The 18,760-nt window shown below is 31.2% G+C and overlaps 1 protein-coding gene across 4 annotated transcripts in view; it reads right to left on the bottom strand.

Annotated features, from left to right (window-relative positions):
• The window catches only part of Pcmt (Protein-L-isoaspartate (D-aspartate) O-methyltransferase), a 51,918-nt gene that overhangs the window by 25,033 nt on the left and 8,125 nt on the right, over window positions 1–18,760 (bottom strand). For all 4 annotated transcript variants that reach the window (XR_004756966.2, XR_015043404.1, XR_004756967.2 and 1 more), the window contains 3 exons: window positions 9,050–9,186; window positions 6,235–6,339; window positions 5,004–5,124 (listed from right to left, as the gene is read on the bottom strand). Coding sequence is in view for 1 of the 4 variants with exons in the window: in XM_035351072.2 (XP_035206963.1) it covers window positions 5,004–5,124; window positions 6,235–6,339; window positions 9,050–9,186 (363 nt within the window). In the remaining 3 variants the exon portion in view is untranslated. The remainder of the gene's footprint in view (window positions 1–5,003; window positions 5,125–6,234; window positions 6,340–9,049; window positions 9,187–18,760) is intronic.

The raw sequence follows: 18,760 nt of genomic DNA on the forward strand, positions 1-18,760 counted from the left end.
ACACATCCGTTGACTCATCCAAGGCCAAAGAAAACCACTCAACATGTCCATTTTTGTCGAACAGTTGAGAGGATATATTTTCAGCGATGTTTTGTACCCTTAGAGCCACAGTGTTTGCTTCATAATGTTTTGTTTCATAATGACGTTTAATGTTATATTCTTTGAGAACGGCTATGCTTTCATTGCAAATCAAACATAGCGCCTTGTTACTGGACTCAATTACGAAATACTGAATGTTCCACTGATCTTTGAATTTTCTGCATTCACTATCAATTTTTCGCTTCTTTTCCATACTACTAAATCACACACAAAAGCAACAATTCAAATCAAAATACTGTTACAAAGATGTCTTAAACACGCACAAACACGTTTTAAGGAGGTACGCACTATTTTATTTCACAACAGTGTCATAGGAACTGACTTCAGTACGTGCTATTAGCGCCATCTGTTAGCGATAGAAGGTACTACCTATTTCCACTTGTGTCCACCAGATGTCGTGTCACGTTACTCCTCATGGCTCGTACTCTACGACTAATCTAGAAATTACAGATAATGACAGGAAAATTAATGCAGTCAAAAGTCGTTAATCCGGACTCTTCGGGACTTCGGCGATTCCGGATTATCGATTTTTCCGGATTATAGATCATCAGTTTAAATCTCGTAAGATGGCATGCACAAATTCTAAAATTAAAAATATGAAACCGTATTTTAGGAAATAAAGAACAATTATGATCTAAAGGGTATCAAAATTTACAAAAAAAGAAGCTTAATATTTATTTGTTTACTTTATTAAACATTTCTTTCAATGTAAGTTGTTTCGTTTTATGTGATAATACTTTCTCTTTAATTCTATAAACAGACATAATTTCTTGTTCAGTTAAAAAGCTCCGCTGTTCAAGTCCCCTAATTGCTGTGCCGAGAATACCGACTAACTTGTCAATCGAAATTTTTTCGTTTTCACTAACCTCTCTGTCACCTTCTTCATGTCTTTATTCACTTTTTGTTTGACGGACATCGAGACATACTTTCGTTTTGTAGATCCTTTGGGAGCTCCAAATCGGAAATTGGCATAATCGAAAGTTCAAGTTTACTTTTATAAAATTGCTCTTACAATCTGCAAAAAATAATAAGCTGCATCCAGTTCGAAGATTAAGGTATAACGCAAGCATCAACATTAACTGAAATATATAATTGTATAATTTTAGTTTATATCGTCCGTTATACGTTAAACGCGCACGCGAAAACGTATTCTGCACTTGCGCACACGCATATGCACGTGCGCGTAAAGGTCTTACGCGCACGCGTAAACGCCTATGCGCATGTGTCAACGCGGCGCATGCGCAGAAAGTTTTCAGCTTTGAGGTTCGGATTATAGATCATTCCGGATTATGGGTGTCCGAATTAACGACTTTTGACTGTAATATGCAGTGTTGCCGTTTTGCGGACTTCAGTCCGATTTGCAGCCTTTTTTAAACGTTGCGTACTTTTTCGGACTTTTTTTTTCATCAGTGGACTATTTCACTTTTTACCACCGGCAACAATGATAATATGGTTTTGGCCCTCGGAACTTACTGGAGTAATCAGTATGGCCCTAAGGCTGGAAAGTTTGGAGACCCCTGATTTAAAGCAATCTTTACAAAACGACATCTTGGAAGTTTCATATTCCAATGCTCTAAACAAAATTTTTACAGTTTATTTTCTTATTGCTGATATCAAATAGGAGTTATTTTACATATATCAAGTTTCCGTCCTCATGAGTGCTAAGTAGCCAATATGAAGCCAAAACGTATTTTCTTTGTGACTAAATATTACGCATTCCACAAACAGTTTCAGTTCTTAAAAACATAACAATATATTTAAGCATTTTTAAAAAATAATTTAAATTATACAGAAAATGTTGATGGTAATATCCAAAAGGAACCAAAGCACACACATCTAATACCATGGTAATATTCTGACAGTTATATCAAATTTATAGCTTTGATTCACCAGATGTAATTTTTACATGTTCATATTATATAGTGCTAAAAGAATGCATATTAAGAGCTTCAGTTCGCTATGCTTCTTTCAAAATTAGCTGAAAATTTGACCAAAAAATACAGAACTTCTCTACTTTAAATCATACTAACTCTTTAGCACTACATTTATTTCTATAAAATTTTGATATCAGTTTCTGCTACAATTGTTTTGCAGCCTTCATTGATATAAGCAATGTTTTTTATCATTTTTCTTATAGTTCTTTTGCGTAAATATATTCCATATAACTATTATTTAGAACATAAAAAAATATTTTGTATATTGACATCCTAGAGTCAAGTAAACAACATTTTTAAAACATAAAAAATAATGCTAATAAATTTATAATAATGCTAATAAAGTTATTATAAATTTTAGTAGAGAAAAGCTGTCATGAGAAAAATGCCTTCCCAGCTGAATAAGTAATATAAACACATAAAAATCATTTGCATTAAATGAGATATCAAATGATTTTCAAAATGAGCACAGCCAGTAAAATTACCTGAACAATTACGCAAAAAAAAAAAAAAAAAAAAAAAAAAAATGCATGATTGTGCAAATGCAACAGAAAATTTTGGATACAAGCAATTTGAAACAATACTCAGCCAACAAATCATGAAAAGAACCAGACTACTAACACAAAATTTTATAGTTTCATTAAGACAGGGCGTACATAAAGTATGTGGACAGTTTTAAAAATTTACTGTAGCTAAACTAATTAGCAGCATATTTTTGTTATTGCAAATGTACTGAATAGTTCATATACTGCCGCTAGTTGGTGTCAGAAGCAAGATCAGAAGGCCTTCTGTGTGCTAGAATTTGACAAAACAAAGAGTGCAATGGATGTTCAACAAAAATACAGGACGAAGTACAGAAAAATACTAGCCAGGAAGGCAGTCTATAATTGGCATGGAAAGTTTGTTTAAACTGGGTGCTTGTGTGTAAAGCACAAAAGTGGTTGGCCAGGCATTAGTGCAAAGAACATTGAACGAGTGAGAGAAGTGTTCACATGGAGTCCTGGAAAATGTATATGCACTGCTGCACTCGAGTTGAAAATGCCAACAATGTGTGGAGTGTCATGCATAAAAAGTTACACATGAGACCATATATTACATCCCCCAAGAAAAAGACAAGCAATTCCAGTTTTACTCTGCAGTGCAGTTGAAAGAGTTTTTTAATTTTTCCTGAGGAGGCAACATTCCACACAAATGAAAAGTGAGCAACCACAACAATAGAATTTGGGGAACACAAAACCTGCATGACATAGTAAATCATGAGTGGGATTCTCTCAAAGTTCTTTGATCCATGTATTGCTGGAAACTCTATGGGCCTTTCTTTTTTGAAGAATCGACCATAACAGGACAGTCCTTCCTTGCAATGTTGCAAAACTGGTTAATGCCATTGTTGAAGCTGATACTCTGATAACTTTGTCCTTCAGTTAGGCAGGGCCCCTACACATTTCCATTGTTTCCTTAGGGCATATCTAAATGCAGAGCTCCACGATCATTGGATTGGTCATGTTGGGCAACCAATTAATGGTGACTTTTATCTACGAAGTTATATGAAGGACCTTGTACACATCCCCCCTTCCACATGAACTTCTGGAACTCAAATGGAGAACTGAATAGGTAACAGTCAATCTTGAAGGACATGCTGGACAGTGTTTGGCAAAAGTTTGGTAACCATGTTAAATTTGCCGAGTCACATATGGCTCCACAATGAATGATACAGAAAAAAAAGAAAAAAACTTACATCCTTAAGCTTTTAAATTATGTGCTTTCTTACTTCCTACTGCTAACAGTTTGTCTACAATACTTTTTTTAAGTGTTCCCATACTTTTTGTACACTCTGTATTATTGGACTTATTCAATTTTATGTTTGCATACAAAGAAGTTATGTTCCATGCAAAGAAGTAAAACTGAATTTTCTAAAAGATAAACTGGGTTCAATTTTGTTATTCAATGAAGATTCAATGTTTGCTTTTCATTTTCATAATCACCATAAATTTAAGTAATATATATATATATATATATATATATATATATATACATATATATATATTGCTTATTTCATTCAATAACATGCTTTGAAATCAGCTGGAAATAAAAACTGATGCTGCTTCAATATTTTATTCTAAGGAAATCTCAATATCTATAAAATAAGATTATTTAACTAGCTAGATTTTTATAATACTACTTTGCAAGCAATCATGAGATATTGAATGATCTAAGAGTAGTTGCTTTAAAAAAGTGATAGCATGTAACTTAATTATACTCCCAAACATGAATCCTGTGTAAATGTGATGAAAGAAAAGATCTGATTTGAAACAGAATAATTCATTCTGATGCTATATGCTGACATTCACTTGCATGGATGGTTGGCGTTTTTCATTGGAAAAAAAAAAAAAAAAAAAAAAAAAAAAAAAACATAAAGATGTTTTAGGTAAAAAAAAGGGGGATTCTAATGATGATAATTAAATTTTCGTCTCTTCCCAAATGACAATATCTCATTTTGTAGATAAATGTGTTCTCACGCACGGTATGCAGGACTCAAATTTCAAAGCATTTAAGGCAGTTACCGATATACTGTAAGTTTAAGCCTAACTGACCCTTGCTGCTATAGCTATAGTTTATTACTTTAAAATAGACACTTCACAGTTGCACCAAACCTCTTCTCATTTATGATTGCAATGTGTGTCCATTGATTGACACATATGAGTTTTTTTTTTTTTTTTTTTTTTTTTTTAAATACAAGAAGTACTACAACACTAAAGCACATAAAATTTTTCAGATATTTCTTACTCTATTCATGGTGAAAAAAATTAATGTGCATTTTTATTTATTATTATTATGAGTGATCTTATTTTGGAATGTGTAAAATTCAAAGAAATCATTTTCAAAATCCCTTCAGTCAAGAGGAACAGAAAATTGCTTTGATTCATCACTAAATATGCATATATTTTTTCATACCTACATTTCAAAACTTACCTACTAGTTTTATCCTACCACTTTCAATAAGACCAGGTTGATCCTTTTTAACATTTTCTATGGACATATTGACTAAGTTTTCTATGTGATCAATTCCAATAGCTTTGCCTGTTTCACCTACCTATAAAAATAAACATTTTAAAGTACTTAAACAATGCCTCATTAAGTTGTGTTTGTGTATTCAAAATTCATCTTTATATTAAAAAAAATACTAGGATTGATACTTGAAAATATTAATTACAAGAAAGTGAATATTCTTAATTACCAGTTATTTATCAGCATAGTGAAATTTACAATACTCTCTATACAATCAGTTTGCTTAAATTCACAATTCTGGGAAAGAGGAAAGCAGCTTATGTCTTGCCTCTGACAAAAAATGTGCAACTTACAAAACTGAATCGTTTGAATAAACAACTTAGAAATATGGCTTCTCTCATTTCATTAATGATTAATTCTGTCACTTTTCAAAACAAAACTCATGCATTTGGCTCATGTTCCATTTTCTTAAGCCTACTACAGCAAATTCGAAATACTATACAAACTTTCTTAAATTAGTGCCATCATACCAAAACCATAAATATGCAAAATTTGTGCTTCAAGAAGCATCCATTTTCTGGTTTCAAATAATATATAATTCAATTCTAAAAAAAATAATATTTTTAACTTGATTAATGACTTCTACACAGATGGAGTACTTGCCATTCTGAATGCAACAGCACTACATAATAGTTACATAAATCCTATTATTTTTGTAGAAAACCTCAATTTTGTTCCTCTTTTCATAACTATTTTAAATGTATTTTAATATTTATCCACAAATTGTGAACAAGTTTTTAGAAGAGCAGATCAAACTAATTTAGATTATTTGAATATGGCAAAGCTCACTAGAGCTAATTGCCTAACTGAAGGGAAGCCTTTGGGAAGGACTTTAAGAGGAAAACTGACTTGTATTAATGTTACAGATGGGAAAAACTACTACACAACAAACCTGTTTACCTGGAATCGAACTCCCTGTATTCAGAGTCTTAACTACTCAGTTAAATATTTACATTAAAACTAGGATAAATATTTGCTAAATAAAATTTTCCTTCCTTAACTTTTATTTGCAACATGGAAAAATCCATTAAAAAAATTATAATGTATACCAACAAAACTGATTTAAAAAATTTCAATAAATCAGTGCAACACTTATATCCTTAAATAGTCATACAACTTGACAAAAGAAACTTACCATAAGAGCTAAGCAAGCAGTAAGATAACCACTTCCTGAACCAACATCTAATGCTTTTGCTCCTTCATACAAGTTATCCTTCAGTAACTCTAGAGCATAAGCATGCTGTCAAAAATAAGAAACAAAATAGAAAAGGCTTAGTTTTAATAAACTGTCCAATTCAGCTACATCTACAAATAAGCTAATAACTAAACAAGTAATGATGCATCTAAATAACTATTAATATATATAAAACTTAGGTTACATGCACAGTAAGTTCAACATCTACTACTACATTGACTGACATAGATATTTTAATCAAGAGCCCTTTCAACCGTTCACCGCTATCTAAAGAAGCCATGTTGAATATCTGAGATCACTTCCACTAAAATAAAATCTACTTTAGTCAGCATTATTTAACTTATGCCTCTTTCATTAAATAACAAAGAATCTGTATGGATGTTCCTTGCACTGTGGATGCTATGTATGTTACTTGCACTGAGGAAAAATGATGGAACCTGAGCCACTACAATTTGAATACACAGTCTTCCATCTGACCTTGCATAATTCAAAGCTCGAATTTTGAATTTCATTTCAGTTTTGTGTGAATTAAACAGATTTCTGATTAATAAATTTAACAATTTAAAAGCAATGTGTTGCCCTTTGGCAAAGCATAAAATATTCGTGTTTCAAATTTAATCAACAATCTCGGTGATATAAAAGAAATGTATTATGCCTCAGCAAAATGGAATATATTTGTCTTTCAAATTCAATCAAAAATCTCAGTCATTTAAAAGAACCGTGTTGCCATTGCTCAAAATAAAATATTTTTGGTTTTCATGTATGTTGCCATTTGACAAAGCGTAAGATATTTAACTTCTCTTGAAATTTAATCTGTCGTTTATTGTTTGACAAACTAAACAGCTTAAAAGCAATAAACATAGTTCTTCATTTCTATTATTAAGAATTACTAGTTGGACCAGTGAAATTACTGTACCTAGACTTTTAAAATCATTATTATTATTAATTACAATTATTTCAAGCAACTGGTCATGGAAGTGCTTAACTATTTTTTTTTTTAAAGGGGGGATATAAATTAAAGCAAATATTACATAAGAATGAAACTGTCTTCAAGCTCAAAAAGATGTAAACAGTACCAATATATTAAATTTAGAACTCTAAAAACAGTAAATAAAACTAGATAAAACCATGAAAGGAAACAGTGTCCTGTTATAGAAGTACCCATCACAAAGGTCTTCCCGCAAGTTGGCTGTTGCTCTCAAAGAAAGAAATTTCACAGGATGTAGATGCTCAAATCATTGTGTGGATTAGTTTTTTTAACTTCATAAAAGTGCAGGCACCTTTATGCTAAGGGTGGTCTGCAAAGAGGTTTTCAAATTGTTACAGTAAAAGAATTTGGGCATTTAATTAGCCAGAAAGCTCAAATAACATGGATATTTTAGAATTTTAGGAACTTCCTTTCACCCTCTGAAAAATTAATCAAATCAAAGACTTGTAAAGCCACAGAACACTGTTGAAAACAGCATGATTTAGCAAGAATAATGGATAAACCTGACATCATAACACAATAAGATCTCAGCCTCAGTTTTATGTAAAGGCAATTAATTCTTGCTAGCCAGTTTAGCTTTCGTGAAAAACAGCATAAGATAACTGCTATTTATGTCTCCCCTTGCATGCTGAAAAATGATTAAAATTTGGTGCCTGCTTTCTACAAAATAGAATGCAGTGAAATATTTAAAAATTTATAGGATTCTAACATCAAGAAAAGTGTGGATTAATGTGCACAATATTCAACTTTATTTGGAAACAGAAAACAGTGATGCAATGTAAAAATTATGAAAAGCAATTAAACGTTTATATATCTAGCAACTCGTTGATTAACTAAATAAAGAACAAAATGTTTCTTTAAATCTTAACTAGAATGACTAGTAAAAGTTTGGCAACATCTCCTTAAACTTGCATGGTTGAGGAGATTTTATAATCAAATTAAGATGTTTTATTTCTACATGTCACACTACAAAATACAATGATTTTTATGTTTGAAACACTTTTTAATCATACATAATTTTAAACATAGGTTTTGATGCTCACATTTGTAACAAAGATAACTGATTTTAAAATTTTATAGCTCACAATTTTCTTCTTTGATACTTTATCATATGTTAGCTTCAGAGCAAAATTTATTGTGCTATGACTACCACTTTAGTGTATTCCTGGTTAGGATAATCATACATACAAAACCTTAAGTGGATTTCCAAAACTAAAAAACTGCAGGAAGAAAATAAAATTTAAGGCCCAGTCCCCCCCCCCAAAAAAAAAATAAATAAATAAAATAAAATAAAAAATAAAGTTAAGAGGTGCCAATAGCTGTTCATGCTTTGAAGGGAACTAAAATTATGTGACCAATCAGGAGTGAGATCTGTCGTCAAGTCTTGGTTGCATCATACTGCAGATATACAAGACAGCGGCTAAAATCTATCTATTTGAAGAAACAGAAATATTAATAAAAGTGTATTTTAAAGATGAACAAAGTTAATTTTTGAAGGGAATTTCTTCCATTCATTCAGCTTTGGTACCATGAATTAAATTTTTTACTCACTCAACTATCTAGAATTTTCACATATTCAGCCATTTCCTAAAGCTCCCAGATAGTCAAGCTTTCACTGAATTTTGATTAATAAACCAAACTACAGTTTCTTCACAACATAAATATTAAAGGACATGAATTATAAGTAATATGATAATTTAATAAATCACACACTCCATATGTCTTTATTTTCATCATATAAAGAATATCTATAATATTCCAACATACCATATGGGGTGCACTTATTGTAACTGCATAACCTATTCCTTGAGGCGAATCCCAATAAGGATTATTCTTGCAATAATTTACTCTATCTACAGCTAACATCACTTGCTCAACTTTTGGATCCTTGATAATTCCATTTCCTTAAAAAAGAAAAAAAAAAAAAAAAAATGTCATAAAGCCTGCATACCTTTTACTGTATGATAATTAAACGAGTTCTGTTTATATGCATCACCCAATAAGAATTTCATACAATAAACATTTAATAATAGATTAAATTAAGTGAGCGAGTTAATAAGCTTCAAGTACATTTCCAAATAAAAAAAGGAGTAATTGCTCACTAAAAAAAAAAAAAAAAAAAATACTAAAAAATATTTTATTCATCGGCAATACACATTTTCATGCACATATCGTGAGAATTCTTTACATCACATTTACTAAAAGTTTCTGACATGATTCATGCCTTCACCAATTCTTCGATAAAAGAGCGGCAGACTACTGGATGAAGATAATGCCTGTCATTATTGACTAAGGTCTTGGAGAGCATATATGATCCCCAACTGCCCAATTTCATACCAGTTTCAATGGAAAACAGGCCATGAAAGATGATCCCAAGGTCTCCTACCCCTCTTCTCTTAACAGTAAATCTATCAAGACTTTTCAGCACTTCAAGTGACCCATTACCAAAAAGACACTACATATTTACAAACATGCATCTCTAAATCCAGGCCAAACAATACGGCATCTGGCGCCACTAAACATCACAATGAACAAGATGGATACAATTTCTTTTCTATATGTTAGCACTAAGTATTTTGTACAAGAGTAAAAAATTTTACAAATGTACAGAAATGTAATTTTTTTAATCATTTATAATTCAGAAATTATCCTACAAGATGTCATCAAAATTTATTCTTTGATGATAAATCTACTGAATATTTCTCTCGCTGAATATGCAAAATCTGCATCAGTATTAAAGTATATACATGTCATAATAAAAGCAAAGGAAAAACGGAACACTGTAGATGCGTAGTTATCCTATATTGAAGAGGAAGTAATCTGATTGCGTCGTAAGCTAATGTGTTGACTTCGTAAATAAAACTTGGCAGTAGAAGCGATTTTAATTCCATTTTTATTTCCAATTGATATTTGTGGCCACAATCACTTGGCACTCTAGTCGTGCCTTTCCACAGAAGATTTACATTTTTGATATTGTTGAGATAGAAAGCAAGCGAGCGAAATCAGATCTTAGCAGAGTAAAGAGAAAAGCTGAAGTGCGTCGTTATGAAAGATGGAGGCACGCGAAAGAGCAAAGTTTTGGTTTACAAGGACAGTTTCAATTCCATCAGATTACGTCATCAGAGCTGCGCCGATCATAGAGTAATCTAGAAATGACGCAATGTAAAGAAGTTATTACGATTTTAGAATAGAGAGGAAGAATTAATGTTTTATAGTTTAATCTATAATTTTGATTCATATATTTTTATCTTACACACATATATATTTGGAAAAAAGACAAAACATTCTCACTTAATTTAGTTATTGTTACTTGATAGTAGATTGGTTTGTTCCCCTTGACAATTCAATTAATCTGCAGTCAATGACATTTAAGTTCTTTTTCAATACTTAAAATTTTTACTTTTGTTTTTGGTGTTTTTCCTATTTAGAACTTTCAATGGTTATTTAGGATTTTCAATGGTTTTTTTTTTGCAACAGAAGTCTAGATAATACTAATTTAAGTACCCACTAAATATTTTTTCTCATAATAATTCTTGGTCTTTAACTGAATTTCTGTTACTTAGAGATAATATTGGGAAAACTTTTTCTAATTATACATATACAGTCTAAAGTCGTTAATTCGGACACCCATAATCCGGAATGATCTATAATCCGGACCTCAAAGCTACAAACTTTCTGCGCATGCGTCGCGTTGACGCATGCTCATAGGCGTTTTACGCCTTTACAGCTGCGAATATGTGTGTGCGCGTGCGCAAAATACGTTTACGAATGCGCGTTTAATGTATAATGGATGGTATAAGCTAAGCCAAAATTATCTAATTCAGTTAATGTTGCAGATTGCGTTGTTCCTTAATCTTCGAATTGGATTCGGCTTATTATTTTTTGCAGACTGTTAGAGCAATTTTATAAAAGTAAGCTTGAAATTTTGCTTATGTCAAATAGAATTTCTGATATATATTTACTAATATGTAAAGGATCTACAAAGCGAAAGTATGTTTCGAAGTCTATTAAATAAAAAGTGGAATTGCTGCAAAAAATGGATAAAGGCATATCCTTTGTTTATCTAAACTTTAACGTTTGTTTATCTAAACTTTGTTTATCTCTAACGCCGCGGCGCGCAATGAATTGGAAGTTGATCTGTCAGCACTATCCTTATCTTCAGCACAGATGTTCTAATTTTATTTGGCTTATAATTCCTTACTAAATGTATTATTTCATCTCGATGTACTCCGTCTTTGATATGATTTAAATCAAATTCCTCGTCATTATAATTCGCTTCCGATAGCGAAGAAAGTGACAGAGGTTATTGAAAACGAAAAAATTTCGATTGACAAATTAGTCGGTATTCTCAACACAGCAATTATAGGACTTGAACAGCGGAACTTTATAACTGAACAAGAAATTATGTCTGTTTATAGAATTAAAGAGAATGTATTATCACATAAAAAACGAAGCAACTTAAACAGCTTACATTGAAAGAAATGTTCAATAAAGTAAACAAATAAATATTAAGCTTTTTTTTTTTTTTTTTTTTTTTTGTAAATTTTGATACCTTTAGATCATAATTGTTCTTTATTTCATAAATTATGGTTTCATATTTTTAATTTTATAATTTCTGCATGCCATTTTACCAGATTTAAACTGATGATCTATAATTCGGAAAAATCTATAATCCGGAATCGCCCAAGTCCCGACGAGTCCGGATTAATGACTTTTGACTGTATATAGTAATATATTATTATCTGTTTTATATATATGTGTATAAAGCAGATGCTTATGAATGTTAAAGAAAATACACCCTAACCCAAAGATGCCACCAAGATTTATTTGAATGCGACAAACAACTGAAGGTCTGTCTTTTAATGCATTTATGGGGAATTACAGTCATGAGCTAAAACTTTTCCTCCATTTCATCAGGTTGCATGGTCTGCTCTCTCTCTATCTCTCTTTTTTTTTTTAATGGTAACATTATTTATTTACCGATGACCAAAGAAGATACTACATCATTCTTCAAAGAAGCATTTATTTCATTTCAGGTGAACTTGGCAATAATCTTGGCGCTATTACGATGGGGTCCGGGAAAGTACCAACAAATATTCATGTCGAATAAAAAAATAAATAACATAATCATCCATTCAGGATTCGGATTCATTCTAAATCATTAATCTGAAATACCCACACTTTGCTATGACTGGTACTCAAAATTAGAAGAACTAAAATAAAACATACACTTCTTAGAACTTATGATCAGGTTTTATAGCTTTTTATACTGAGTAAAGCTGAAATTATAGCACCAATAACAGATAGCACAATTTTTTCTAAAATTTAAAAGCATGAATATTTAGGTAACAATCAACATGTAAGACCTTCACATTAAAGGAATAAATATATTACCTAAAAAAATAGGGCATATGCCTAAATTCTATTAGAAATTGCCTAATTTTCTAGGGTTAGGCTTAGCGATGCGAGATCGTACTATTGCAACAACACACCATCTCCAACACGAGTTGCACTAAGCAGTGTGCTGTCACATAAGAGGATTAAGTACTGATGCATATATGATACACCCATCGAAGTAGTTAAAAGCATTCTGAAATATTTATCAAATGTGGATATGTATTGTTTTGCTGAAACATGAAACAGTTTACACTGTCTAAGAAAGGAGTCCTAGAGGTTCTACAACTTAAACATACAAAACAGCTATTAAATTATCCTATATATACTCAAGGAAAAACGTCTAACATAATTGATGTCTAGCCTGAATATAGCTTTTTTTCTATGCACTGTTTTAATCGTTGAAACATGATTAGGATGTGTGTCAGTTAATATAAATGATTGCATTGTCTAAAACTTGTCACATCAGCACCATATCCATACTCATCCATCGTACTGTAATCCACACTCATCCATCTTTGGTGATGAATGACACAGACATGTCACTCACCGTCAATGATAATTTGATACCATTCTGTTTTCCAAGTCACTCTGATACTGCATTAATCTACGTGCATGCAATGATATAAAAACACAAACTGAGACACGTTCAATACTACTGCTGCAATGATTTGTTGGATGGTCAACTATGTAACAGCTGGAACATAGGCTATAGGAGAAATTAGCTATGTTAGAATGAAATCATCATCATGTTCAGTGTTATCCACTGTACTTCAGACCGATGTGAAAAGTTAGCTTCTCTTAACTACCTGTAAAAGGCATCATTAAATCTCTATCTAAACATGTGCCTATACATATAGTTGATTAGACAGCCTCATAAAGCCAAATATCCACTCCTCTTTTAGATGTCCACTAGTTGTACAGCTTATACTAAGATTAATGAAGCACTTTATGCAATGTAAGATGCTACTTTGGTAAACGGTTGCACGGATTTTGGCAAGCAATACGACTTATGGTAAACCCATTGCTGGAGAAGTTATTTATGGTAACTGATAATTTGTTGTCATTTTATTTTTTAAATAATGAGTTTTATTATTATGCATAAATTCTGTGTTTTAAATATTATTTATGGCTTCTAAATATTAACCCGTTCGGTACAGGCATGTCAAAAATGCATCAGCAGCGAACATTACCTCACGGCCAGGTGTGTCATATTTGAATCGCCATTTAATTCACTGTATGGCCGGGCATACCATATACGACTTTTTAGATAGAACGTTTAATTAATATTTTTTTTTGCCACTAGATGTAGCTGTATGTCTGTTATGGGGAAATATATTGAAAGTTAAGTTACCTTCAAGTTTACCTTCATTCCTATGCAAAGTTTTTTATTTTGGAATGAGAGGGAGATTCATGGGTGGGTGTTGAGCAATGTAATGTCTCTTTAACTGCATCATTTGATATAAACAAATGCACCAAATGCACGTGTTCTGGATGCTTTGAGGTACTTTTTATTTTTATTTTTGCGATATAGGTATCTGAAGGTAGAAGGATATACACAAATGCTAATTCGTAGGTGTTGAGTAACGTGACAGCTCTTACTGCCTCATTTCATATAAACAAACAAACATGTTCTTGGTGCTCTGGAATGCTTTTTAATTTAATTAATTTATTTTTTTATCCTCGTATAGTGGAGTAGATGTTCTATTATTAGAGACTTTTTTATTACTGTTAGATTTTTCCGGCATTGAGACGAATACTTTGTATGACTTAGAGAAAGTTTTTTTTTTAATGTTCTATTTTTTAATGACAAAACAAAAGCACTATCTGACCATAGAAGATACACAAATGCTAAATGAGTCAAATTTGCTGATATTCTATTCCTGTGACATTTGTAACACTGGATTTACGAGTACACCCATGTTTCAAAGAATATCATACACTGTCTCTTTTTTGAAATATTGCTTCCTTTTCATTGTTTTCATATTGAATTTTTATGAAAGACAGTTTTAATATTTTTAACTTTTACTTATGTGTTGTATTAAATAAAATCTGCGGTTGTTTGGATATTTTTCCATATATATTTAATTGTGGGATAAAGGAAAAAATATATTATTCTAGAATGAGCATTTAATAAAATTTTTAAGGAAAATATAACAATAAAGGTTTAAAATTAATTCTGACAACTACCTGAATGTACTTCTCATAATTCTTCAAAAATTGGAACAATTATATGACAAATTTAATTTATACGCATTTTTTTCCAAAGTTAGGCTTAGCAGCGCGAATTGCCCGTCCCTGCAAGGCGACGTATCCGGTTAATGTGCCGTTCCAAGAGAACATTTCGGTAACAGACGTGCCCGTCGTGAATGGGTTAAAAATCAATTTAATTTTGCATTTTTATTTGAAATTAAAATTTTATTGTTTATGATATTTTATATAATTTTATGTTGTGGATGATGTAATCAATGATGTCACCTTACTTTAAAAGAAATTGTTTTTAATATCTATAAATTTAATGTTTTAAACATTATTTTTGGCAGTTAAAATATTAAAATACAATTTAATTTTGCATTTTTTTAAAAATGATTTTATTATGTATGATTATATAAATAATTTTAATTCTATGCGTGATGTAATCAGCTCCCTGATTGGTTACAAAATATTTGTGCATTAATGAGCTGTAATCAGCTCCCTGATTGGTTACTGAATATTTGTGCATAGCCGTGCCATTTTAAAATTTTATTATTCATCTCTTCAAATTCCTTAGATTTTATAGGAAACAGATATGTCTCTTTCAAAGATTAATGTTGTTATTGGTAAGTACCAAGAATTATTGGTATCGGAGTTAAAAATTGTCCTTTGAGACCTTACCTTACTTTGTCCAACCTGGCTTTCTTAATCAAAGATTTATTTTATAAATTGCTACAAGGGTCAGAGGAAATTTATTTTAAATTTTTGGAGGAAACCTTGCTAATTGCTTCTTCAATGAAGTGCGAGAGATGTGGATTACAGATGAACATCATTAAAAGAGCTGATTCTGAGGACGGCCGTATATGATATTGTGGTCACGGTGGTAAAAATAACAACTATAACAGTAAAAAAAGTATTAGACATTCCTCCTTTTTTACCGGCAATTTTTTTTCATCGATATTGAAATTATGATTCCGGGGTTTTTTTTTTTTTTTTTTTTTTTTTTTAGTACTTATCAATATACGACAGGTAAAATTCTAAAAAAAAATGCGATTCCGGTTTTTTTTTTGTAGTACTTATCAATATACAACAGGTAAAATACTAAAAAAAAATGGGTACTTTTCCGTTTCGCCGGCGCAAATCTCGCCAAGCAGACTTTATTGGCGACAACATACAGTATACACATAAAACATCTTTAAAAATATGTTAGTTCTAAGAATTCTTTTTAAAAAAGAAGGCATAAACATTTTAATATCGCTTAAAATTTTATAGAAAGCCAATAAATAAAGACAACAAATTTGTAAAAAGACATTAATTTAAGAATTTACTATGCTTTCATGGTTCAACATCCTGATTCGCCGGTTCATATCACGTGACCCCAAGCGATCTCATGTCACGTACTCTACTCTACAAAAATCTAATGCTCTCAGTAATTATCTACATTAATTTCATGTTAAATCTTAATTTGGAACACAAGTTTAAATGCAAGAAATATTTCAATTCGTACGAATAGCTTACTCAGAAATTATGTAAAACTGCAGTGCTTTACTTCGCTAATGCATTCTCATTAGAATTGATGAATTTAACCCTTGACTTTACCTTTTCTATATTTTCGGCTTCGAGTAAGCGCTATGATTGCATCCTAATTGATTTAATTACCGAAAATGGCCTTAGACATAAAACTGAACTATCTGATAAAAATTCTATAAAATTATGTGCCAGTATTGAAAGAAACAATCAATTTGATAGGAAAAAGCTGCGACTTGTTTTGAAAATGAGGCGTAAAAGGTTACCAGCGAGAATATTCCGTTTGGCATCGGTTGTACCATTATTGGCGACTTTATCGCTTGCGCCGGCAAAACGGAAAAGTACCAAAAAATGTAAGTACATATTTTTCTTTTACTTTATAATTGTATACTTCAATTTTTATTAAGAAATTAGGTACTATTCGGTTTTGACGGCCGTAAAAAATCGCCAAACTATTGTTGATGCCAGTGCTGCCAAAAAATAATTGCGGCAACCCTAATGTAAGAAAGGAAGTATAATAGTAAATAACTATCTAAGATTGATGTTTTAATTTAGATGAAAGGTTAATTTCATATTATACTTTTTAATTATTATAATTTATATAAAAAAGGCTAAACATGACTGAATGGAAGCATAAGAGTAAATAACTATCTCAAATCAATATTATAATTTATATAAAAATTGCTAAACATAATAGATGCCTGCATTGCTGTTTCACTACCAAGTTATCGCTAAAGCACAATTTCATCTCGTTCGTTATTCAAACATAGTTTTCTATAATAAATGACGCTTTTTCTTTGAAAAAATTCTTGGCAAAGTGCAGAATCACCCATTTATTTGTTTGCTGCTTTTTACAAGGATAAAAACAATTGGATTTTTATCAATTGTCTTTTAGTTTTTAAGTAAAAATAGGTCAATGTGTACATAGATAAAGTCAAGGGTGTGCACAGTGCCATTCTTGTGCAATTTTAGGACTTTTTTTTAAAGTGAAAATAGGTTGATGTGTACATGGATACTGAGTATGTGCATTTCTTAAAACCACGTTAAGCAGTGGGTGATTCTGCACTTTACCCAAAATTCTATTGCAGACTTTTCATCATAGGCAATTCCCAAATTGTTATTTTTGCGTTGTTGTTTGTGTAAATTGTTGTGTTGTGCAAGATTTAAAAATTAAACTAGTATTTCAATTGCGTCTTAAGAAATATAGAACTATATAAACTTACGCAATCTGAAATCTGTGCATAGGCTAGATTTGGCGTGCTGTTAAATGGGCATGTTTCTTAGATTTTGCGCATACATTTTCGCTGCAATATTTTTACGATTCTCAAAACTGAATAGTACCAGAAATTAATATACTGTTTTCAAAAACTGCCGAGATACTTATTGCCCATATGTTTTAATGTTAAATAATTATATAGTATGAAACTTATTTTAAAAGTACTTGAATTTAAGTAATATTTTAATTCTTTTAAATGTTGGTATGATATTTTTAATTCTATATTCAATTTGAGTAATATTTTAATTCAATTTCACGTTGGTGCCACGTTTTTATTCTTTTTCTTTGCTATATGATGTAATAATTTAACCTTTAGTATTTTATAATCTTAGTAAATGTATTTATTTACATTTGCCAGCCATCTTAAAAAACAACGTTTTCAACAAAAAATTAACCCATTATTTTTAACAATATTCAAGTTTCGAATACTTTACTATGCATAAAATACGTAAAAATAGCGTTTTTCAAGATGGCTGACGATTGTAAAAACCGTGCCATTGTAAATCGCCAAAAATCCGTAGAACCGTCTAACAAAGTACCACACAATGTAATTGCATTTTGCACAGTTTACTTGAAATCTAATTTGTAAAAGTGATTTGTTTAATAGATGTCTTTGATACATCTAATGACCCACTTAACAGGTTTTCCCTAAAAGCAGCTCCCGAAAATAAACCACTACTATGCAACTTTTATCACTGCATACTTTACTGTTCACTTAATTTTCACAATTTTTCTTTATTTTTGATAAGCAATTCTACACGCTGCAATTTCAATTTCAATGGAAAGTTTTCAGATAGATGTCAGTCAAGTTTTCATAAATACCGTATTTGACGGCATATAAAACACACTTTTTTTCCTAAATTTGGTCTAAAAAAAGTTACCTGCGTCTTATACATGAAGGACACAGGTTAACTTTCAATACTGAATGCTATTTTTAACCCGGATAAAGATCTAGACACACATCACTTTTTTTACATCTGCCATAATTATTTTGCGCATGCATGAAATATCTGTCGCCAAAAAGCACAAAAGCTCGAAGCTGATGTCGAAGTTCCAACAGATTCGACGGTCACATTACGTCTATGGAG

Source organism: Stegodyphus dumicola, chromosome 10, assembly GCF_044657685.1.
Source record: "Stegodyphus dumicola isolate Sdum_Otavi_A_Nest chromosome 10, ASM4465768v1".
NCBI lineage: Eukaryota > Metazoa > Arthropoda > Arachnida > Araneae > Eresidae > Stegodyphus > Stegodyphus dumicola.